The sequence below is a fragment of the Ranitomeya imitator genome, chromosome 1 (assembly GCF_032444005.1).
Source record: "Ranitomeya imitator isolate aRanImi1 chromosome 1, aRanImi1.pri, whole genome shotgun sequence".
Lineage (NCBI taxonomy): Eukaryota > Metazoa > Chordata > Amphibia > Anura > Dendrobatidae > Ranitomeya > Ranitomeya imitator.
The window spans coordinates 61,801,762-61,826,400 of NC_091282.1; the positions used below are offsets into that span (position 1 = coordinate 61,801,762).

The following is a 24,639-nucleotide window of genomic DNA, read 5'->3' on the forward strand; positions in this document are numbered from 1 at the left end:
TTGACAGCTGCCAGATGTGAACAAGGGGGACTTAAAGAGTGAGAGCGATGGCGCCAAAGAGTATATACCGTACAGTTGCTAAGGTGGGGCCCCGACATGGGATACTCACCACACACGGGGATATGAACACACACAAAATGCGCCACACACTACCACGTGCTTGAACACATATCACCCTCAGCACACATTTCACCACACATACACCAACCTCGCCACATAAAAGTCGAAACACAAAAGTCGCCGCTCAAAACTCGCCACGCGCAAAACTAGGCTCACGCAAAACTTGCACCCGCGGAAAAATTGCCACATGCACAAAAGTTGCAACACATGCAAAAGTTGCCTCAAACAAAACTTGCACATACTCAAAAGGCACCACACATAGAACTCGCCATGCACAAAACTTGCTGCACACAACTTGCTACACTAACCTGTCACATGCAACTCGACACAAAGTTGCTACACGCATGTTGCCACACAAAACTCAACACACACAACTTGACACATGAAACTCGCCCTAAAACACACACAAGTCTGGTATTAGCCTTCAAAAATAAAAATCTGATTAATAAGCAGACAAACTACAAGAGCAACAAATGTACCATATAGGAAATACGGCAGCTGTCAGTCACATGACCTGTCTATTATGTGTATGTGTGAGCTAATATATACTGCCAGGGGGAGGGCTTCCTGTTGGCTGGGGATTTATCAGGCTGCCAATTTAGCTTACAAATACTGAGGTAAAAATACTGACCAAATAACGTGTGAACGCGGTCTAATACAGGAGGAGATGACACACAGGTATATACTATATACAGAGGAGATGGCACACAGGTATATACTATATACAGGGAGAGATGACAGGTATATACTATATACAGGAAGAGATGACATACAGGTATATACTATATACAGGAGATGACATACAGGTATATGCTATATATAGGAGGAGATGACATACAGGTATATACTATATACAGGGGAGACCACACACAGCAGGTACAGTGGGGCAAAAAAGTATTTAGTCAGTCAGCAATAGTGCAAGTTCCACCACTTAAAAAGATGAGAGGCGTCTGTAATTTACATCATAGGTAGACCTCAACTATGGGAGACAAACTGAGAAAAAAAAAAAATCCAGAAAATCACATTGTCTGTTTTTATAACATTTTATTTGCATATTATGGTGGAAAATAAGTATTTGGTCAGAAACAAAATTTCATCTCAATACTTTGTAATATATCCTTTGTTGGCAATGACAGAGGTCAAACGTTTTCTGTAAGTCTTCACAAGGTTGCCACACACTGTTGTTGGTATGTTGGCCCATTCCTCCATGCAGATCTCCTCTAGAGCAGTGATGTTTTTGGCTTTTCGCTTGGCAACACGGACTCTCAACTCCCTCCAAAGGTTTTCTATAGGGTTGAGATCTGGAGACTGGCTAGGCCACTCCAGGACCTTGAAATGCTTCTTACGAAGCCACTCCTTCGTTGCCCTGGCGGTGTGCTTTGGATCATTGTCATGTTGAAAGACCAAGCCACGTTTCATCTTCAATGCCCTTGCTGATGGAAGGAGGTTTGCACTCAAAACCTCACGATACATGGCCCCATTCATTCTTTCATGTACCCGGATCAGTCGTCCTGGCCCCTTTGCAGAGAAACAGCCCCAAAGCATGATGTTTCCACCACCATGCTTTACAGTAGGTATGGTGTTTGATGGATGCAACTCAGTATTCTTTTTCCTCCAAACACGACAAGTTGTGTTTTTACCAAACAGTTCCAGTTTGGTTTCTTCAGACCATAGGACATTCTCCCAAAACTCCTCTGGATCATCCAAATGCTCTCTAGCAAACTTCAGACGGGCCCGGACATGTACTGGCTTAAGCAGTGGGACACGTCTGGCACTGCAGGATCTGAGTCCATGGTGGCGTAGTGTGTTACTTATGGTAGGCCTTGTTACATTGGTCCCAGCTCTCTGCAGTTCATTCACTAGGTCCCCCCACGTGGTTCTGGGATTTTTGCTCACCGTTCTTGTGATCATTCTGACCCCACGGGGTGAGATTTTGCGTGGAGCCCCAGATCGAGGGAGATTATCAGTGGTCTTGTATGTCTTCCATTTTCTAATTATTGCTCCCACTGTTGATTTCTTCACTCCAAGCTGGTTGGCTATTGCAGATTCAGTCTTCCCATCCTGGTGCAGGGCTACAATTTTGTTTCTGGTGTCCTTTGACAGCTCTTTGGTCTTCACCATAGTGGAGTTTGGAGTCAGACTGTTTGAGGGTGTGCACAGGTGTCTTATTATACGGATAACAAGTTTAAACAGGTGCCATTACTACAGGTAATGAGTGGAGGAAAGAGGAGACTCTTAAAGAAGAAGTTACAGGTCTGTGAGAGCCAGAAATCTTGATTGTTTGTTTCTGACCAAATACTTATTTTCCACCATAATATGCAAAAAAAATGATAAAAAAAACAGACAATGTGATTTTCTGGATTTCTTTTTCTCAGTTTGTCTCCCATAGTTGAGGTCTACCTATGATGTAAATTACAGACGCCTCTCATCTTTTTAAGTGGTGGAACTTGCACTATTGCTGACTGACTAAATACTTTTTTGCCCCAATGTATATACTATATACAGGGGTGATAACATACAGGTACATACTATATACAGAAGATGATATACAGGTGTATAATGACAAACATGTATATACTGCAGTGGATTTGAACTACGGTGAACGCGCCCCTGCACCGTGAGACTCTAACTGTGCTACCGGTGATCTCATTGAAGTCACAGCAGTTCATTTGCCCAGCTGGGAATGCAGCTTCCATGACCGGCAGCAACCTTGATGACATCAACGCTGGTCACTGATGCTGCACTCGCAGCAGCTCATTTATCAGTGGTTCTCAGCCTGGACGGTCACATCTTAGCACCATCCAGGTTGAAATTGGTTTATCCCCCAGACATGGATTATGGCATGGGACGGAACGGACAAGTGAGTTTTTGTTTTGTTTTATTACAGGAGACGAGGGATTCAATGGAATGGGTGTTCAGTATAACTGTTAGTTATTTCTAAATAGAAAAGTAAAAATGTTTTGTTTTATATCAAATAAGACTTTATTCTGGCTATGTCTTCATTTAATCATAACTATAGGATCGGTAATGGATAGGTGTCATTTGACAGCGTGGGAACTGTGGCTGTCTGAACAGTGGTAATTATTTTAACGCCGATCAGAAGTGGTGTTCGCTGCGCAGTCATGTACATGACCGAATGACAAACACTCGGTGTTCGGTGGGGCAAACCCGAACAGTTACATGGAGTTCCTGGTGAAGTCAGTGTTCGGTGACCTTGCCTGAAAAGTAGGTGTTAGGTACAAACGCCCAACTTTACGGCTAGGGTTCATCTCTGTGTTTCAGACTGTCTCCTGCTTCAGATTGCACAGCAAAAACCTGCTGACAGATTCACTTTAACAGGAGCAAATACGTTCATCTTCCTAGCAGAACCAACATGACATCTGCTTTTTTTTTTTTTTTCTTTCCCTGTACGACGGCAGGAGAAAAAGGTCTACTTCACCCCACGTCTATCCATTAATGGGACAACTGCACTCAATTAACAGCAAATCACTGCAATCTGATGGCAGCCATGTCAGTAACCCTACAGCGACAAGCTCAGCACAGAACCCAGGGCATGCGGTGAACACAAGTACTTACTTCTTCCATTCGCTCCTGACCAGACTCCTGCATTAAAGAGAGTTCATGAACGAATGAGAAACACCGAAACCAAATGATTCCTCTAGTTGGTGTGCGAGGTCTGTGTGCCGAGGACGCTGCAGCCTTCTCTAGGTCTCCATATCAGCACATATTACCCCTTCTATAATAGTAGCCCATGTTACTGTATAGACCCCGGCAGATTCTGTAAAGCCTGTGCGATCATTCCTCCTCCTCCTCCAGCAGACTCTTACAATTTACTATGCTGTTTTTAACCTCCTCCCTGCTGATATCTCTACAGAAAAGCGGAAGAAATCAGAAAGAGCGTAAGAAAACAGGCCTGAGCTGACAACAGAAGCGCCAGCTATGTACAGGAGCTGCACAGACTCTACAACAGCAAAATCAAAAGGCATTTTTAAACGTTACCGTACTTAGAAAATTGGCCAATTTTGCATTTGGGTAGCAAACCCACAAAAATAAAATTACAGAAGTATCTCTAGCGTTAAGGGGCTTTTACAGAAGAGGCAATATACCGTATGTGGCACTAATGCCCTCCACCAGTTGTAATGTATGTGCGTGTAAGGGATCGGTCTCTGCACCATTATTGCCTCCTGCTACTGCTCCCGATATAGTGAAGTACACAGATCCTCTATAAGAGAAAAGTAATCCTATCAATTATTTTTATTAACCATTTTTAATTATGCTAATAAATAATTTTAAACTGCCTAAATAATTCTCCCATCACCCCCATCAGCCACTGTGGAGGCCAATATTTTTAACGTGCCAGGGTACGACACCTAAACACACCAAATATGACATGCGCAGGGCGTAGGAGATTAGGGTTGGCCTCCATCTGCTGTAGGTGCAGCCATTCATCATTTTATTGCAGCCCCATGCCATGTGGAGATGTGTTACCGCTGACAGCTACTTCTTGTGAAGCCATGAGCAATGGCGGCAGGTACAGGCACCAGGGCAGAGGCAGGGAGAATAGCCCGATCTGTTCTCACTGCTGGAACTACTCGCCGCTGTAGCCCTGGTGCCACGAGCAGCACTCATTACTAATTACAGCATTCAGAGTGCAGCCATCAAATCATCGCTGGCCGCCACACTTTGATTGCAGGTTGAGATGAGCAATGAAAGGCGGTCACAGAGTCATGTGTAATGCAGGAGTGGGGCGCAGAGCCATGAGATGCTGGAATGAGGGGGCCAATCCAGGAAAAAGATGTGCACACTGTCACTGGGTTGGTGCAGGCATGAACAAAATAGTCCAAGTATAGGAAAAATCAGCCACACTCAAATGGTTGAAAGTTCAACGCTGTGCCATGCAGGAGGGGGAGGCAGCCACAGGGCCACGCAATGCCACAGAGCCCTTTATTAATGGCATGCAATGCAGGGGGGGGGGGGGTATTAGGCAGCCACAGGGCCGCGCAATGCCACAGAGCCCTTTATTAATGGCATGCAATGCAGGGGGGGTATTAGGCAGCCACAGGGCCGCGCAATGCCACAGAGCCCTTTATTAATGGCATGCAATGCAGGGGGGTGGGGTATTAGGCAGCCACAGGGCCGCGCAATGCCACAGAGCCCTTTATTAATGGCATGCAATGCAGGGGGGGGGGGGTATTAGGCAGCCACAGGGCCGCGCAATGCCACAGAACCCTTTATTAATGGCATGCAATGCAGGGGGGGGGGGGGTATTAGGCAGCCACAGGGCCGCGCAATGCCACAGAGCCCTTTATTAATGGCATGCAATGCAGGGGGGGGGGGTATTAGGCAGCCACAGGGCCGCGCAATGCCACAGAGCCCTTTATTAATGGCATGCAATGCAGGGGGGGGGGGGGTATTAGGCAGCCACAGGGCCGCGCAATGCCACAGAGCCCTTTATTAATGGCATGCAATGCAGGGGGGTGGGGTATTAGGCAGCCACAGGGCCGCGCAATGCCACAGAGCCCTTTATTAATGGCATGCAATGCAGGGGGGGGGGGGGTATTAGGCAGCCACAGGGCCGCGCAATGCCACAGAGCCCTTTATTAATGGCATGCAATGCAGGGGGGGGGGGGTATTAGGCAGCCACAGGGCCGCGCAATGCCACAGAGCCCTTTATTAATGGCATGCAATGCAGGGGGGGGGGGTATTAGGCAGCCACAGGGCCACGCAATGCCACAGAGCCCTTTATTAATGGCATGCAATGCAGGGGGGTGGGGTATTAGGCAGCCACAGGGCCGCGCAATGCCACAGAGCCCTTTATTAATGGCATGCAATGCAGGGGGGGGGGGGGGGGTATTAGGCAGCCACAGGGCCGCGCAATGCCACAGAGCCCTTTATTAATGGCATGCAATGCAGGGGGGGGTATTAGGCAGCCACAGGGCCGCGCAATGCCACAGAGCCCTTTATTAATGGCATGCAATGCAGGGGGGGGTGGGGGGGGTATTAGGCAGCCACAGGGCCGCGCAATGCCACAGAGCCCTTTATTAATGGCATGCAATGCAGGGGGGGGGGGGGTATTAGGCAGCCACAGGGCCGCGCAATGCCACAGAGCCCTTTATTAATGGCATGCAATGCAGGGGGGGGGGGGTATTAGGCAGCCACAGGGCCGCGCAATGCCACAGAGCCCTTTATTAATGGCATGCAATGCAGGGGGGGGGGTATTAGGCAGCCACAGGGCCGCGCAATGCCACAGAGCCCTTTAATAATGGCATGCAATGCGGGGGGGGGGGGTATTAGGCAGCCACAGGGCCGCGCAATGCCACAGAGCCCTTTATTAATGGCATGCAATGCAGGGGGGGGGGGGTATTAGGCAGCCACAGGGCCGCGCAATGCCACAGAGCCCTTTATTAATGGCATGCAATGCAGGGGGGGGGGGGGGTATTAGGCAGCCACAGGGCCGCACAATGCCACAGAGCCCTTTATTAATGGCATGCAATGCATGGGGGGGGGGGTTATTAGGCAGCCACAGGGCCGCGCAATGCCACAGAGCCCTTTGTTAATGGCATGCAATGCAGGGGGGGGGGGTATTAGGCAGCCACAGGGCCGCGCAGCGCCACAGAGCCCTTTATTAATGGCATGCAATGCAGGAGGGGGGGCGTCCACAGGCCTGCACAATGCCGCAGAGACATTTATTAACGGCGTGCCATGCGGGGAAGGGGGGGGGGTTCGCAGCCACAGGTCCGTGCAATGCGGGGGGGGGGGGGCGGAACAGCCATAGAGCCATGCTATGGGGAGGAAGGGGGGGGCAGCCACAGGGCCGCAGAGCCATTTATTAACGGCATGCAATGCAGGAGGGGGGGGGGGGCACAGAGCCGCAGAGCCTTTTATTAACGGCATGCAATGCGGGGGGGCAAAAGGTTGCCACAGGGCTGCAGAGCCATTTATTAACGGCGTGCAATGCAGGAGGGGGGGCGTCCACAGGCCTGCACAATGCCGCTGAGCCAATTATTAACAGCGTGCCATGCGAGGGGGGGCAGCCACAGGTCCGTGCAATGCTGGAGGGGGGGGAAAACAGCCATAGAGCCATGCTTTTGGGAGGAAGGGGGGGGGGGGGGGGCCCACAGGGCTGCAGAGCCATTTATTAACGGCGTGCCATGCGGGGGGGGGGGGGGGGCAGCCACAGGGCCGCGCAATGCCACAGAGCCCTTTATTAATGGCATGCAATGCAGGGGGGGCACAGGGCTGCAGAGCCATTTATTAACAACATGCAATGCAGGGGGGAAGGCAGCCACAGGGTCGCAGAGCCATTTAACGGCGTGCAATGCAGGAGGGGGGGCGTCCACAGGGCTGCACAATGCCACAGAGCCATTTATTAACGGCATGCAAGGGCTGTGGAATTCTTGGTGCCACATAAGGCTACTTTCACACTAGCGTCATACGACGCACGTCGCAATGTGTCGTTTTGGAGAATAAAACGCATCCTGCAAAGTTATCTGCAGGATGCGTTTTTTCCCCATAGACTAACATTAGCTACGCATTGCCACACGTCGCAACCGTTGTGCGACGGTTGCGTCATGTTGTGGAGGACCGTTGGAACGGTTGCAACGTTTTTTTGTGCGTTGTGTCCGCCATTTCCGACCGCGCATGCGCGGCCGGAACTCCGCCCCCTCCTCTCCGCAACTCACAATGGGGCAGCGGATGCGTTGTAATAATGCATCCGCTGCCCCCGTTGTGCTGCGTGGTCACAGGATGCGTCGGTATGTCGACCCGACGCACTGCGATGGGCCGATGCTAGTGTGAAAGTAGCCTAAGAGTAAAATAAATACAGTAAGTCTTAACCCCTTAGTGACAGAGCCAAATTTTAAAAATCTGACCAGTGTCACTTTATGTGGTAATAACTCTGGAACGCTTCAAAAAATTCCAGCGATTGTTTTTTTGTGACACATTATACCATATACAGTGGGGCAAAAAAGTATTTAGTCAGTCAGCAATAGTGCAAGTTCCACCACTTAAAAAGATGAGAGGCGTCTGTAATTTACATCATAGGTAGACCTCAACTATGGGAGACAAACTGAGAAAAAAAAATCCAGAAAATCACATTGTCTGTTTTTATAACATTTTATTTGCATATTATGGTGGAAAATAAGTATTTGGTCAGAAACAAAATTTCATCTCAATACTTTGTAATATATCCTTTGTTGGCAATGACAGAGGTCAAACGTTTTCTGTAAGTTTTCACAAGGTTGCCACACACTGTTGTTGGTATGTTGGCCCATTCCTCCATGCAGATCTCCTCTAGAGCAGTGATGTTTTTGGCTTTTCGCTTGGCAACACGGACTTTCAACTCCCTCCAAAGGTTTTCTATAGGGTTGAGATCTGGAGACTGGCTAGGCCACTCCGGGACCTTGAAATGCTTCTTACGAAGCCACTCCTTCGTTGCCCTGGCGGTGTGCTTTGGATCAGTGTCATGTTGAAAGACCCAGCCACATTTCATCTTCAATGCCCTTGCTGATGGAAGGAGGTTTGCACTCAAAATCTCACGATACATGGCCCCATTCATTCTTTCATGTACCCGGATCAGTCGTCCTGGCCCCTTTGCAGAGAAACAGCCCCAAAGCATGATGTTTCCACCACCATGCTTTACAGTAGGTATGGTGTTTGATGGATGCAACTCCGTATTCTTTTTCCTCCAAACACGACAAGTTGTGTTTCTACCAAACAGTTCCAGTTTGGTTTCATCAGACCATAGGACATTCTCCCAAAACTGCTCTGGATCATCCAAATGCTCTCTAGCAAACTTCAGACGGGCCCGGACATGTACTGGCTTAAGCAGTGGGACACGTCTGGCACTGCAGGATCTGAGTCCATGGTGGCGTAGTGTGTTACTTATGGTAGGCCTTGTTACATTGCTCCCAGCTCTCTGCAGTTCATTCACTAGGTCCCCCCGCGTGGTTCTGGGATTTTTGCTCACCGTTCTTGTGATCATTCTGACCCCACGGGGTGGGATTTTGCGTGGAGCCCCAGATCGAGGGAGATTATCAGTGGTCTTGTATGTCTTCCATTTTCTAATTATTGCTCCCACTGTTGATTTCTTCACTCCAAGCTGGTTGGCTATTGCAGATTCAGTCTTCCCAGCCTGGTGCAGGGCTACAATTTTGTTTCTGGTGTCCTTTGACAGCTCTTTGGTCTTCACCATAGTGGAGTTTGGAGTCAGACTGTTTGAGGGTGTGCACAGGTGTCTTTTTATACTGATAACAAGTTTAAACAGGTGCCATTACTACAGGTAATGAGTGGAGGAAAGAGGAGACTCTTAAAGAAGAAGTTACAGGTCTGTGAGAGCCAGAAATCTTGATTGTTTGTTTCTGACCAAATACTTATTTTCCACCATAATATGCAAATAAAATGTTAAAAAAACAGACAATGTGATTTTCTGGATTTTTTTTTCTCAGTTTGTCTCCCACAGTTGAGGTCTACCTATGATGTAAATTACAGACGCCTCTCATCTTTTTAAGTGGTGGAACTTGCACTATTGCTGACTGACTAAATACTTTTTTGCCCCACTGTATACTCGAGTATAAGCCGAGATTTTCAGCCCACTTTTTTGGGCTGAAAGTGACCCTCTCGGCTTATACTCGAGTCATTGTCGGGGGGGTCGGCAGGGGAGCGGCGCGGTGACATACTCACCTGCTCCTGGCGCTGTCCCTGCATGTCTGATGGTCTCCGGGCAGCTCTTCCTGTGTTCAGGAAAAGTAATAAATATGGACACATTCGTTACTGTAATGAGCTACACATGACCGCTGAACACAGGAAGATGCCGCCGGCTCCCGGAGACCATCTGACAGTGAGACGCTGCCAGGGACCGCGCCGGGAGCAGGTGAGTATATCGGCGGAGGTGAGCATTGCGCGATAGTCACCTTCCTCGTTCCACCGCTGCGCGCCGCTCTGTCTTCCATCCTCTGCACTGTTCAGGTCAGAGGGCGCGATGACGCGATTAGTGTGCGTGCCGCCCTCTGCCTGAACAGTCAGTGCAGAGGATGGAAGACAGAGCAGCGCGCAGCGGTGGAACGAGGAAGGTGACTATCGCAAGTGCCGGGGGCCTGAGCGAAGAGAGGTAAGTATGTGATTTTTTTTTTCAATCACAGCAACAGCAAATGGGGCAAATGTGTGGAGCATCGCATCGTATGGGGCCACAATGTATGGAGCATCGTATGGGGCCACAATGTATGGAGCATCGTATGGGGCCACAATGTATGGAGCATCGTATGGGGCCACAATGTATGGAGCATCGTATGGGGCCACAATGTATGGAGCATCGTATGGGGCCACAATGTATGGAGCATTGTATGGGGCATAATGTGCGGAGCATCTTATGGGGCCATCAACCTTTATGCAGCATTGTATGGGGCAAATGTTTCAATGGAGCATCTTATGGGGCCATTATTAACCTTTGTGCAGCATTATATGGGGCATATTTTAATATGGAGCATTATATGGGGCGTATTTTGTATGGAGCATCTTATGGGGCCATAATGAACTTTATGGAGCATTATATGGGGCTCCTGATTCAATATGGATATTCAAAAACACTTAACCTACTGATGTCTCAATTTTACTTTTATTGGTATCTATTTTTATTTTTGACATTTACCAGTAGCTGCTGCATTTCCACCCTAGGCTTATACTCGAGTCAATACGTTTTCCCAGTTTTTTGTAGCAAAATTAGGGGGGGGGGTCGGCTTATACTCGGGTCGGCATATACTCGAGTATATACGGTACTTTATGATAAAGGTAAATTTAGGTTGATATTTTTTTTTATAAATAGATTCAAAACATCAGAAATGTGACAAATGTAGAAAAAATTAGCGATTTTCAAACTCTGAATGATTATCCCTTTCACTGAGATAGTCATACCATAGGAAAAACATTAATAAATAACATTTCCCTCATGTCGGCTTTACATCAGCACCGTTTGTAAAAGGTTATTTTATTTTGTTAGGATGTTAGAAGGTTTAAAATGTATCAGCAATTTCTCATTTTTTCATGGAAATTTTACAAAATTATTTTTAGGTACCTATCCATGTTTGAAGTGACTTTAGGGGTCCTATATATTGGAAAATCCCCAAAAGTGATACCATTTTAAAAACCATGCCCCTCAACATATTAAAATTTGCCATCACATAGTTTATTAACCCTTTAGGTGACTTTCAGGAATTCATGCAAAGTGACATGACAGAATTAAGAAGAGTATTTTTACCACCTAAATGTTGCTGACTCTTGAACAGGCCACTGGTACCGGCAGACTAAGGCTAGCTTCAAACTAGCATTCGGCAGGGCTGAGGACTTCCTCCGTGAAGCCCCGCCTCTTCATCCAGCTCCGCCTACGGCTGCATGCGTCCCCTATCTTTAACATTGGGTACGCAGCGGATGTATGCGGATGCCTCGGCAACATGTTGCGTTTGGCGCAGCGTGAAAACGACACATGCGGAGGCATCCGCATACATCCACATGGCCTGCGTACCCAATGTTAAAGATAGGGGACGCAGGACGCATGCAGCCGTAGGCGGAGCTAAATGAAGAGGCGTGGCAGTGGGTGGGGCTTCACGGAGGAAGTCTGTAGCCCTGCCTAACGCTAGTGTGAAACTAGCCTAAGGCCACTATTTGCTGGTGAATTGCCGTGGCGAACATCAGGACCACACAATCATGATCTCAGGGTGCCGATGGGGATAAAGAGAGAGAAGCCACACTCTTTTAAACATTTATATGACATAGTCATTATTGACAGCAGCATCTAAGGGGTTAAACAGATTTGGACGGTGACAACACCGATCGTGGCTGATGCAGCAAGTTGTCAGCTATAGTGGACAGCCGACGGCTGTGGGGTTGTCACCTGTGTGGGGAGGCTAGTCTCTAATATCTCAGGTCAGGAAAAAGACATATTGGCTGAAGACCTCAATGCCGGTCATGACGGTATTCCTGTTGCTGGCGGTCATAGAAGACTATGGCTCTTAATATATAGAGCAATTCTGTGGTCCAGCAAGGACTGGGGGAAGCTGCAGTATATACAGATGGGTAAGGAACTGGCTAAATGACCGGAAACAGTCACCCTAAATGGGACATCGGGAGCAGCAGGGACCTGTACTGAGTAGTGGGGACCGCAGGGATCTGTACTGAGAGTAGTGGGGACCGCAGGGATCTGTACTGAGAGTAGTGGGGACCGCAGGGATCTGTACTGAGAGTAGCGGGGACCGCAGGGATCTGTACTGAGAGTAGCGGGGACCGCAGGGATCTGTACTGAGAGTAGCGGGGACCGCAGGGATCTGTACTGAGAGTAGTGGGGACCGCAGGGATCTGTACTGAGAGTAGTGGGGACCGCAGGGATCTGTACTGAGAGTAGTGGGGACCGCAGGGATCTGGGCTGAGAGTAGTGGGGACCGCAGGGATCTGTACTGAGAGTAGTGGGGACCGCAGGGATCTGGGCTGAGAGTAGTGGGGACCGCAGGGATCTGTACTGAGAGTAGTGGGGACCGCAGGGATCTGGGCTGAGAGTAGTGGGGGACCGCAGGGATCTGGGCTGAGAGTAGTGGGGACCGCAGGGATCTGGGCTGAGAGTAGTGGGGGACCGCAGGGATCTGGGCTGAGAGTAGTGGGGACCGCAGGGATCTGGGCTGAGAGTAGTGGGGGACCGCAGGGATCTGGGCTGAGAGTAGTGGGGACCGCAGGGATCTGGGCTGAGAGTAGTGGGGACCGCAGGGATCTGGGCTGAGAGTAGTGGGGACCGCAGGGATCTGTACTGGGAGCAGCGGGGACCGCAGGGATCTGTACTGGGAGTAGTGGGGACCGCAGGGATCTGTACTGAGAGCAGCGGGACCGCAGGGATCTGTACTGAGAGCAGTGGGGACCGCAGGGATCTGGGCTGAGAGTAGTGGGGACCGCAGGGATCTGTACTGAGAGTAGTGGGGACAGCAGGGATCTGTACTGAGAGTAGTGGGGACAGCAGGGATCTGTACTGAGAGCAGTGGGGACCGCAGGGATCTGTACTGAGAGCAGTGGGGACCGCAGGGATCTGGGCTGGAAGCAATGCGGACAGCAGGGATCTGTACTGAGAGCAGCGGGGACCGCAGGGATCTGTACTGAGAGCAGCGGGGACCACAGGGATCTGTACTGAGTAGTGGGGACCACAGGGACCTGGGCTGGGAGCAGTGAGGACCACAGGGATCTGTGCTGGAGTAGTGGGGACCGCAGGGATCTGTACTGAGAGTAGTGGGGACACCAGGGATCTGTAGTGGGAGCAGCGGGGACCGCAGGGAGCTGTACTGAGAGTAGTGGGGACAGCAGGGATCTGGGCTGGAAGCAGTGAGGACAGCAGGGATCTGTACTGAGAGCAGCGGGGACCGCAGGGACCTGGGCTGGGAGCAGTGAGGACCGCAGGGATCTGTACTGGGAACAGTGGGGACTACAGGGATCTGTACTGAGAGTAGTGGGGACAGCAGGGATCTGTACTGAGAGCAGCGGGGACCGCAGGGACCTGGGCTGGGAGCAGTGAGGACCGCAGGGATCTGTACTGGGAACAGTGGGGACTACAGGGATCTGTACTGGGAGCAGCGGGGACTGCAGGGATCTGTACTGAGAGTAGTGGGGACCACAGGGACCTGGGCTGGGAGCAGTGAGGACCACAGGGATCTGTGCTGGAGTAGTGGGGACTACAGGGATCTGTACTGGGAGCAGCGGGGACCGCAGGGATCTGTACTGAGAGTAGTGGGGACTACAGGGATCTGTACTGGGAGCAGCGGGGACCGCAGGGATGTGTGCTAGGACCGATTATTTTTAACCTCTTTATTAGTGACCTAGTGGATAAGATTGAGAGTAAAGTGTCAGTTTTTGCTGACGACATCAAAGTATGCAGGATATTAAAATCTGACCTGGACATTACAATATTGCAAAACAATCTGGATAAGATGAATGTATGGGCAAACACTTGGCAAATGAGATTTAATGGAGATAAATGTAGAGTAATGCACCTAGGACAGAATAATCCTATTGCTGCATACACATTAAATGGGAGTATACTCAGGACTACAGAACAGGAGAAGGACTTGGGTATTCTGGTTACAAGTAAGCTGAGCAGTAGTACTCAATGTCAGGCAGCAGCCGCAAAAGCAAACAAGATTTGAAGGTGTATAAAAAGAGAAAATCCCGCAATCGTATTGTTACCCCTTTATAAAACTCATTGGCCACATCTAGAATATGGAATCCAGTTTTGGGCTCAGCCTTAAAAAAAAAAAAAAAAAAATATTTCTATATCCAGAAGTTTAGTTCAAAGGCGGGCAACAAGATTATTACAAAGGATGGAAGGAAGGCCTCTCACATGATGAAAGGTTGAAAAAGTTGAGCTTGTTTAGCTTAGGGGAAAAAAAAAAAAAAAACACGACGCCTCAGAGGAGGTCTCATTTACAGGTATAAATACATGTGTGGTCAGTACAGAGGACGGCACATGGCTTATTCCTTCCAAATACCGTACTAAAGGATCAGGGGGCAATTATTTGAGATTCCGGAGGCTAAATAGGAAAGGGTTCTTTACAGTTAGAGCAGTCAGACTGTGGAATGCCCGACCACAAGAGGTAGTAATGGCCGACACTATAACAGCTTTTATACAAGGACTGGATGATTTCCCCGATACACAACATTGTAGGTTATAGTTAATTTAGTGTCAAAATGCACAATTGGTGGAGGAAGGTTGGACTTCATGGACCTAGGACTTTTCAACCCATGTAACCATTACAGACAGAATATGGCATAAACGATCAGCCGACCCAAAGGGGACGCTGCCAGGATCGGACTGATTGGCCCCGGAATCCCACGACGAACGAGGTACGCTGATGTGGGTCTCCCCATCAAGGACAGGAAACCAAACTGATGTGGGACAGAGGTACCGCCTTTATATCACTAGGTTTCCTGTCCTTGGTGGGCAGATCCCCTCTCTCCGTGGTGCAGTCATGGGGGACAGAGAAAAATAAATTATATATTTTATACACACAAAGTAAAAAATAAAAACAGTTTTAAAGAATTGGAAAAAAAAAAATATCTACACTACACAAAGTTAGGGATATTTGGGTTCCAGGAGAAATTTATGGAAAAATTAAAAGGTTCACGCTACAGTGATATTTTATCATGACAGTAAGGCATCTAAGTAGAAGCAGCAATGGTGATTTATGGTGAGTAAAAGGTGATTTCCTGGTCTCAAACCATTTATTGAAACTAAATTGAACAACAGTGGTGGGTATACCCCCAAATAAATGTCACTGACTCAATAACTTGTAATGGGGCCTGGAGCATCAATTACAGCTGACAACGACGTCTCCTGCTGTTCACAAGTGGAGTTATTCCCTGCCGAGGCATGGTGTCCCACCCTTCCTGGAGGGCGGCCCTCAGGTCATGCCGAGGCATGGTGTCCCACCCTTCCTGGAGGGCGGCCCTCAGGTCATGCTGAGGCATGGCGTCCCACCCTTCCTGGAGGGCGGCCCTCAGGTCATGGATTGTCTGGGGTACGAGCCTCTACATGGTGACAGAACTGATCTCATAGGATTTCTAAGAGTTTCAGGTCTAGATGACTCCATTTGAGGTGTTGCAGTGTTCAGCAGCCGTTCCCTAATGATGGGACCTCGATGACCTGGAGAATTGTCATCCATGAAGATGAAGATGTGCCTCTGCATGAACAACACAGGCCTAATGTCTGGGTTAATGAGGTTATTCCCATAGTAGGGGCTGCTCACTAACATTCACAAAATAAATGGTCTAGGAAAAAAAAAAAAAAAAAAAAAATACATATGAGCCCACACAGACCATCATCAGCTGCACTCCCCCATATCCAGGTTGGGGCGTCAGTCTCAGATCTATGGCCCCCTGACTCAGATCTTGATGAACCTTTTGTACTCAGACAAACCCCCGTCAAAGATGTCCGGCAGCGGCTCTCATAACACACAGGAGACGAGATCGCTGTCGGATGAACGACTGGCCGAACCATAGCTGTAATGTGTATGGGGGGCTCCCTGGAGGCATGATATAGCTCCCCCTGCTGGCCTGACAAGCAGTATGACGAGGCAGTTTATAATGAATACTAGATGGTTGCCCGATTCCAACGCATCGGGTATTCTAGAATATGTATGTCCACATAGTATATTGCCCAGCCACAAAGTATATTGCCCAGCCACGTAGTATATTGCCCAGCCACGTAGTATATTGCCCAGCTACGTAGTATATTGCCCAGTCACGTACTATATTGCCTACAGCACAGAGCCATGTAGTATACTGCCCAGCCACGTAGTATATTGCCCAGCCACGTAGTATACTGCCCAGCCACGTAGTATACTGCCCAGCCACGTAGTATACTGCCCAGCCACGTAGTATACTGCCTACAGCACAGAGCCACGTAGTATATTGCCCAGCCACGTAGTATATTGCCTACAGCACAGAGCCACGTAGTATATTGCCCAGCCACGTAGTATACTGCCCAGCCACGTAGTATACTGCCCAGTCACGTAGTATACTGCCTACAGCACAGAGCCACGTAGTATATTGCACAGCCCATGTAGTATATTGCCCAGCCACGTATGACAGGTTAAAAAAAAAATAAAAAATAAACACATACTCACCTTCCGCAGGCGCGTTGTAGCATGGTCGCCTCTGTGGGGTGCAGGCGGCATCTTCCGGTCTGAGGGTGTGCCGACGTCGCGGTCACAGGACCGTGTCGCGGTCACATGACCGTGACGTCACGACAGGTCCTTTTTGCGCATGCGCACAGGGCTTGTGATGACGCCGCGGTCACATGACTGCGACGTCATGGCAGGTCCGTCTGCCAGACCATCCGTGCGACCGGAACGTGCCGGTTGCATCGCGAGGAGCGGGAAAGGCGGCGTAGGTGAGTATATAATAATTTTTTATTTTTTTTATTTTTTTAACATTCGATGTGGTCACACAAGGTTAATAGCAGCGGTAACGGACTGCATTACACCGCGGTCCGTTACCACTGCCATTAACCCTGTGAGGGCAGACCGGAGGGGAGTATGCAGGCGACAGGCAGTGAGTGCGGGGAGTAAGGAGCTGCCATTTTCTTCCGGACTGTGCGCATCGCTGATTGGTCGCGGCAGCCATGACAGGCAGCTGCCGAGACCAATCAGCAAACGAATAACCGTGACAGAAGGACAGACAGACGGAAGTGACCCTTAGACAATTATGTATATAGATATCGTCACGCTGATCTCATGAGGGCAGCACGGTGGCTCAGTGGTTAGCACAGCAGCCTTGCAGCACTGGGGTCGTGCGTTCAAATCCCACCCAGAACAATATCTGCAAGGAGTTTGTATGTTCTCTTCGTGTTTGCGTGGGTTTCCTCCCACAATTCCAAAGCCATAGTGATGGGGAATTTAGATTGTGAGCCCCATCAGGGACAGTGATGGTGATGTATGTAAAGCGCTGCAGAATATGTTAGCGCTAAGTAAAAATTTAAGATAATAATAATAATAATAATATTATTATTATTGTTATTATTTCTATTTTAAGCCAAATGAGCCGCTTCGCTTCACTACAGAATGGCTGCTGGGGATCTGCCTGTAATTGTGTAGAGCGGAGGACATTGTGACAGCAGCGGACATCTCACCCGTTCCCCCTCTGCCCTTGGTGTTGGTAAATTTGCTCAGATAACCCAAGGCCATAAAATGAAGACTTTCATTAGGTTTTCCTTTATGGTGAAGGCGAGCTGCCCCTATAAAATGCTGCTATTCCATGAATACAAAGGCTGTGTTTATTGAGGTTGTAAGTCAGCAGCGGAGATGGCGGCTGTATTTATAGCTGGCACGGACCGTTCCCATCTGTCCCACAAAGCTACCAAAAATGTCATTGCTTCCTCCATACAGCAGGGATACAAAAAAAACGTATGTAAAAGCTGCAAGAAGATCGACCGAGGGAGGTGAAGTGATAGGAGAACATATGAAGCCAGGGGCTCTCATCACAATGTCCACGGCTCACCAGGAGGCCCCAACAGAGCCACTTAATACCAAGGTCTATCACAATCAAAAAGAGTATTTCCTCATTGATTGCAGAAAAAAAGAAAAGCTCTATAAAACCTAAGGACAAAAGTATTGTGCCCCCTCCGCATTCCCCTACAGCAGCTTTTCTGACCTCCCACCCTACGTCCATGGCCTCTATGGAGCTAGAACACCTCCCGCTCTTCTGGGAAGGCTTTCTAAAGATTGTATAGGTGTCTATGGGAATTCTTGCCCTTTCATGCAGAAGAACATTTGTGAGATCTGACACTGATCTTGGAGGACAAGCCCGGCTCACAATCTCCGTGTTAGGTCGTCCCAAAGATGCTGGATGGGGCTGAGGTCACGCTCTTCCATCAAACTCCTCCTACAGGTCTGTGAGGACCTGGGCGCAATCATGGGGAACAAAAAAAAGAGCCTTCTCCAAACGGTTCCCACAAAGCTCGAGGCTACAACTGTCCAATATACAGTATCTTGTTTGCTGAATTCTAAAGATTTCCCTTAAATGGAACTAAAAGGCCAAACCCCTGATAACGGCCCCTAACATTATCCTCCTCTGGCAAGCTGTACAGCAGGCGAGTAACGTTCTCCTGGCATTCACCAGATTCCTCCAGCAGACCCCAGATAGAGAAGTGTGATCTGTCACCGCACAGGACACGTTTCCTCTTGGTGGCTTTACACCACTCTATCCGACGCTCGGCATGGTGCTTGGTGATGTAAGGCAGTATGCCGCTGCCCGACCATGAAGCGCGCGCCGGTTATTGCAGCGTTTTTCGCAATAACACTAAGAGCTTTGGATTCGGCGACCCCGCCTTAACGTTACGCCGTCTTCATGTTGTGGATGAGTTAATGTGTTTTACTTCCACTAATCAAGAATAGTAATTTTGTGAACTGACCTGTTAGGCTATGTGCACACGTTCAGGATTTTTTGCGTTTCTTTTTTCACGATAAAAACGCATACATATGCATCCTATCATTTAGAATGCATTCTGCATGTTTTGTGCACATGATGCGTTTTTTTCCGTGAAAAAAAAAAAAAAACACATCGCGGTAAAAAAAAAAAAAAGCAGCATGTTCATTAATTTTGCGGATTTTTCACGTTTTCCAGCTATTTAATGCATTGAGAAAAAACGCAAAAAAATGTGCAAAAAAACGCATCAAACACGCAAAAAAAAAAAACAAAACACGGCATGTGGATTTCTGGCAGAAATGTCCGATTTTTGTCAGGAAATTTCTGCAAGAAATCCTCAACGTGTGCACATACCCTAACAGTTATGGCGTCCTCTACTAATGTGGGACAGGAATGGCTCGGTTTATAAAGACACGCTGCATGGCTACGGACTGGATTTTACAGACTAGCGCAACGGTACTGAACAACAAGTTGGATTCACAGATTTCGAGGTGGGGCCCAATCATTTTCCTTTACTGCAGAGTATGCAATCTATGTACCTGGAGAGGTTACAATTGGCGTGTATAGTTGGCTGGAATTAGTATTGCTTCTGTGCAATCTCTGCTTGTGGAGCCCCGGGCTCGGCGGGCATCCCCTGAGAAACGGACACTTCTCAGTCCCACTGTCCTTACTGGTGCCTGCTCCTTCTCCTGGCACAGCGTCTCCTCCTGGGTGTAACACCCCTATGTGAAGATTATACGGAACTATTTTAACCACAGAACTCCATGATGCTTAGGAGGAGGTAGCATCATGATTGCAGGACCGTACTGCACACGTGGTTTGTTTGCGGTCTGCAACCATAAAAATATATACATTGTGTCTGCACACGAGCAATAGACACAATGACAGATTTTTTTTTTGATTTTTTTTTTTTTAAACATGAATTCATAAATTTAAATATTGTATTATTTTTCTAACACGTATTCAGGTATCCAACAGATGTGAAAAATGTTCACTATGCCCCATAGAAAATACAGAGCCAATAGAAAAGAATGGAGGACGAGTGTTACCTTGGCCAATCTGCTCATCTTATCTTCTGACGCGGAGCTGCTCGTCCGTCCAGGGGTTGTGGTCGGCTCTGATCCATCAGCTTCAACATCTGGCCACACCTTTAGGTCATGTATTCCTTGCCGAAACATCCTGGCACCAAAACAAAATTAGTTCATTAAATAAAAACGAAAATTAGTTTGGGTGGATTATCTGTGCTTTTAGAAAAATGCATAAGGAATATTTAATATATATTTTCTGTATTTGTATTGCCCTTATCACAGCGGGGCCGGTTTCAAAGCAAGAGCTATTCTCTTAGGCCGGAGTCGCACGAGCGTAAAATACGGACAAGTGCTATGCAAGAAAACATCACATCGCACTCGGACCACTGTTAATCTATGGGGAAGCTCAGATCACCGTTTTTTCTCTCGGGCATATTCAGCATGCTGCGATTTTATGCGTATATTGTTCGACTCTCGCCAATGCAAGTCTATGGGTGCGAGAGAGAAAAAAAAAAAAGCGGACACCACACGGACCATCATTGTGACTTGCGACACACACGCACACATTTTCTTCATTTCGAGAAAGAAAGCTAAAAATGTCTTTATTTAGTTCTAGAAAGGCAACATTGTACTGAAAAGCTCTGCAACTTTTTAACTTCGGAGTTTACTTTTCTTCCATTTAATATACAGTGGGTATGGAAAGCATTCAGACCCCTTTAAATGTTTCACTCTGTTTCATTGCAGCCATTTGGTAAATTCAAAAAAGGTTGTTTTCAATTCTTATTAATATACACTCTACACCCCATCTTGACTGAAAAAAAAAAAAAAGAGGAATGTAGAAATTTTTGCACATTTTTAGAAAAAGAAAACCGAAATATCAAATGGTCATAAATATTCAGACCCTTTGCTCAGAAACTCATATTTAAGTCACATGATGTCCATTTCCTTGTGATCCTCCTTGAGATGGTTCTACTCCCTCATTGGAGTCCAGCTGTGTGTAACTAAACTGATAGGACTTGATTTGGAAAGGCACACACCCGTCTATATAAGACCTCACAGCTCACAGTGCATGTCAGACCAAATGAGAATCATGAGGTCAAAGGAACTGGCCAAAGAGCTCAGAGACAGAGTTGTGGCAAGGCACAGACCTGGCCAAGGTTACAACAGAATTTCTGCTGTACTCAAGGTTCCTAAGAGCACAGTGGCCTCCATAATCCTTAAATGAAAGAAGTTTGGGACCACCAGAAGTCTTTCTAGACCTGGCCATCCAGCCAAACTGAGCAATCGTGGGAGAAGAGCCTTGGTCAGATAGGTAAAGAAGAACCCCAAGATCACTGTGGCTGAGCTCCAAAGATGCAGTAGGGAGATGGGAGAAAGTTCCACAAAGTCAACTATCACTGCAGCCCTCCACCAGTCAGGCCTTTATGGTAGAGTGGCCTGATGGAAGCCTCTACTCAGTGCAAGACATGAAATCCTGCATATAGTTTGCTAAAAAACACACGAAGGACTCCCAGACTATGAGAAATAAGATTCTCTGGTCTGAGGAGACGAAGATAGACTTTTTGGTGAGAATTCTAAGTGGTATGTGTGGAGAAAACCAGGCACTGCTCATCACCTGCCCAATACAATCCCAACAGTGAAACATGGTGGTGGCAGCATCATGCTATGGGGGGTGTTTTTCAGCTGCAGGGACAGGACGACTGGTTGTCATTGAAGGAAACATGAATGTGGCCAAGTAGAGAGATATCCTGGATGAAATCCTCTTCTAAAGTGCTCTGGACCTCACACTTGGCCGAAGGTTCACCTTCCAACAAGACAATGACCCTAAGCACACAGCTAAAACAACAAAGGAGTGGCTTCAGAACAACTCTGTGACCATTCTTGACTGGCCCAGCCAGGGCCCTGACCTAAACCCAATTGAGCATCTCTGGAGAGACCTGAAAATGGCTGTCCACCAACGTTCACCATCCAACCTGAAGGAACAGAATAACAAATCTGCAGGTGGTTGGGCATTTAGGAAATAGCGACCACAATATTGTGCAGTTTCACCTGTCTTTCACTAGGGGGACTTGTCAGGGAGTCACAAAAACATTGAACTTTAGGAAGGCAAAGTTTGAACAGCTTAGAGATGCCCTTAATCTGGTAGACTGGGACAATATCCTCAGAAATAAGAATACAGATAATAAATGGAAAATGTTTAAGAACATCCTAAATAGGCACTGTAAGCGGTTTATACCTTGTGGGAATAAAAGGACTAGAAATAGGAAAAACCCAATGTGGCTAAACAAAGAAGTAAGACAGGCAATTAACAGTAAAAAGAAAGCATTTGCACTACTAAAGCAGGATGGCACCATTGAAGCTCTAAAAAACTATAGGGAGAAAAATACTTTATCTAAAAAACTAATTAAAGCTGCCAAAAAGGAAACAGAGAAGCACATTGCTAAGGAGAGTAAAACTAATCCCAAACTGTTCTTCAACTATATCATTAGTAAAAGAATAAAAACTGAAAATGTAGGCCCCTTAAAAAAATAGTGAGAAAAGAATGGTTGTAGATGACGAGGAAAAAGCTAACATATTAAACACCTTCTTCTCCACGGTATTCACGGTGGAAAATGAAATGCTAGGTGAAATCCCAAGAAACAATGAAAACCCTATATTAAGGGTCACCAATCTAACCCAAGAAGAGGTGCGAAACCGGCTAAATAAGATTAAAATAGATAAATCTCCGGGTCCGGATGGCATACACCCACGAGTACTAAGAGAACTAAGTAATGTAATAGATAAACCATTATTTCTTATTTTTAGTGACTCTATAGCGACAGGGTCTGTTCCGCAGGATTGGCGCATAGCAAATGTGGTGCCAATATTCAAAAAGGGCTCTAAAAGTGAACCTGGAAATTATAGGCCAGTAAGTCTAACCTCTATTGTTGGTAAAATATTTGAAGGGTTTCTGAGGGATGTTATTCTGGATTATCTCAATGAGAATAACTGTTTAACTCCATATCAGCATGGGTTTATGAGAAATCGCTCCTGTCAAACCAATCTAATCAGTTTTTATGAAGAGGTAAGCTATAGACTGGACCACGGTGAGTCATTGGACGTGGTATATCTCGATTTTTCCAAAGCGTTTGATACCGTGCCGCACAAGAGGTTGGTACACAAAATGAGAATGCTTGGTCTGGGGGAAAATGTGTGTAAATGGGTTAGTAACTGGCTTAGTGATAGAAAGCAGAGGGTGGTTATAAATGGTATAGTCTCTAACTGGGTCGCTGTGACCAGTGGGGTACCGCAGGGGTCAGTATTGGGACCTGTTCTCTTCAACATATTCATTAATGATCTGGTAGAAGGTTTACACAGTAAAATATCGATATTTGCAGATGATACAAAACTATGTAAAGCAGTTAATACAAGAGAAGATAGTATTCTGCTACAGATGGATCTGGATAAGTTGGAAACTTGGGCTGAAAGGTGGCAGATGAGGTTTAACAATGATAAATGTAAGGTTATACACATGGGAAGAAGGAATCAATATCACCATTACACACTGAACGGGAAACCACTGGGTAAATCTGACAGGGAGAAGGACTTGGGGATCCTAGTTAATGATAAACTTACCTGGAGCAGCCAGTGCCAGGCAGCAGCTGCCAAGGCAAACAGGATCATGGGGTGCATTAAAAGAGGTCTGGATACACATGATGAGAGCATTATACTGCCTCTGTACAAATCCCTAGTTAGACCGCACATGGAGTACTGTGTCCAGTTTTGGGCACCGGTGCTCAGGAAGGATATAATGGAACTAGAGAGAGTACAAAGGAGGGCAACAAAATTAATAAAGGGGATGGGAGAACTACAATACCCAGATAGATTAGCGAAATTAGGATTATTTAGTCTAGAAAAAAGACGACTGAGGGGCGATCTAATAACCATGTAGAAGTATATAAGGGGACAATACAAATATCTCGCTGAGGATCTGTTTATACCAAGGAAGGTGACGGGCACAAGGGGGCATTCTTTGCGTCTGGAGGAGAGAAGGTTTTTCCACCAACATAGAAGAGGATTCTTTACTGTTAGGGCAGTGAGAATCTGGAATTGCTTGCCTGAGGAGGTGGTGATGGCGAACTCAGTCGGGGGGTTCAAGAGAGGCCTGGATGTCTTCCTGGAGCAGAACAATATTGTATCATACAATTATTAGGTTCTGTAGAAGGACGTAGATCTGGGTATTTATTATGATGGAATATAGGCTGAACTGGATGGACAAATGTCTTTTTTCGGCCTTACTAACTATGTTACTATGAACTGGAGAGGATCTGCAAGGAAGAATGGCAGAGGATCCCCAAATCCAGGGGGTGAAAAACTTGTTGCATCATTCCCAAGAAGACTCAAGGCTGTACTAGCTCAAAAGGGGCTTCTACTCAATACTGAGTAAAGGGTCTGAATACTTATGACCATGTGATATTTCAGTTTTGTTTTTGTTTTTTTTGTTTTTTATAAATTTGCCAAAATATCTACATTTGTTTTTTTCAGTCAAGATGGGGTGCAGAGTGTA

The 24,639-nt window shown here is 47.2% G+C and overlaps 1 protein-coding gene across 1 annotated transcript in view; it reads right to left on the reverse strand.

The window, feature by feature from the left end:
- PIK3C3 (phosphatidylinositol 3-kinase catalytic subunit type 3) overlaps nucleotides 1-24,639 on the reverse strand; it is a 257,560-nt gene that overhangs the window by 207,730 nt on the left and 25,191 nt on the right. The window contains exon 5 of the mRNA XM_069747182.1: nucleotides 20,115-20,244. Coding sequence (XP_069603283.1) covers nucleotides 20,115-20,244 — 130 coding nt within the window. The remainder of the gene's footprint in view (nucleotides 1-20,114; nucleotides 20,245-24,639) is intronic.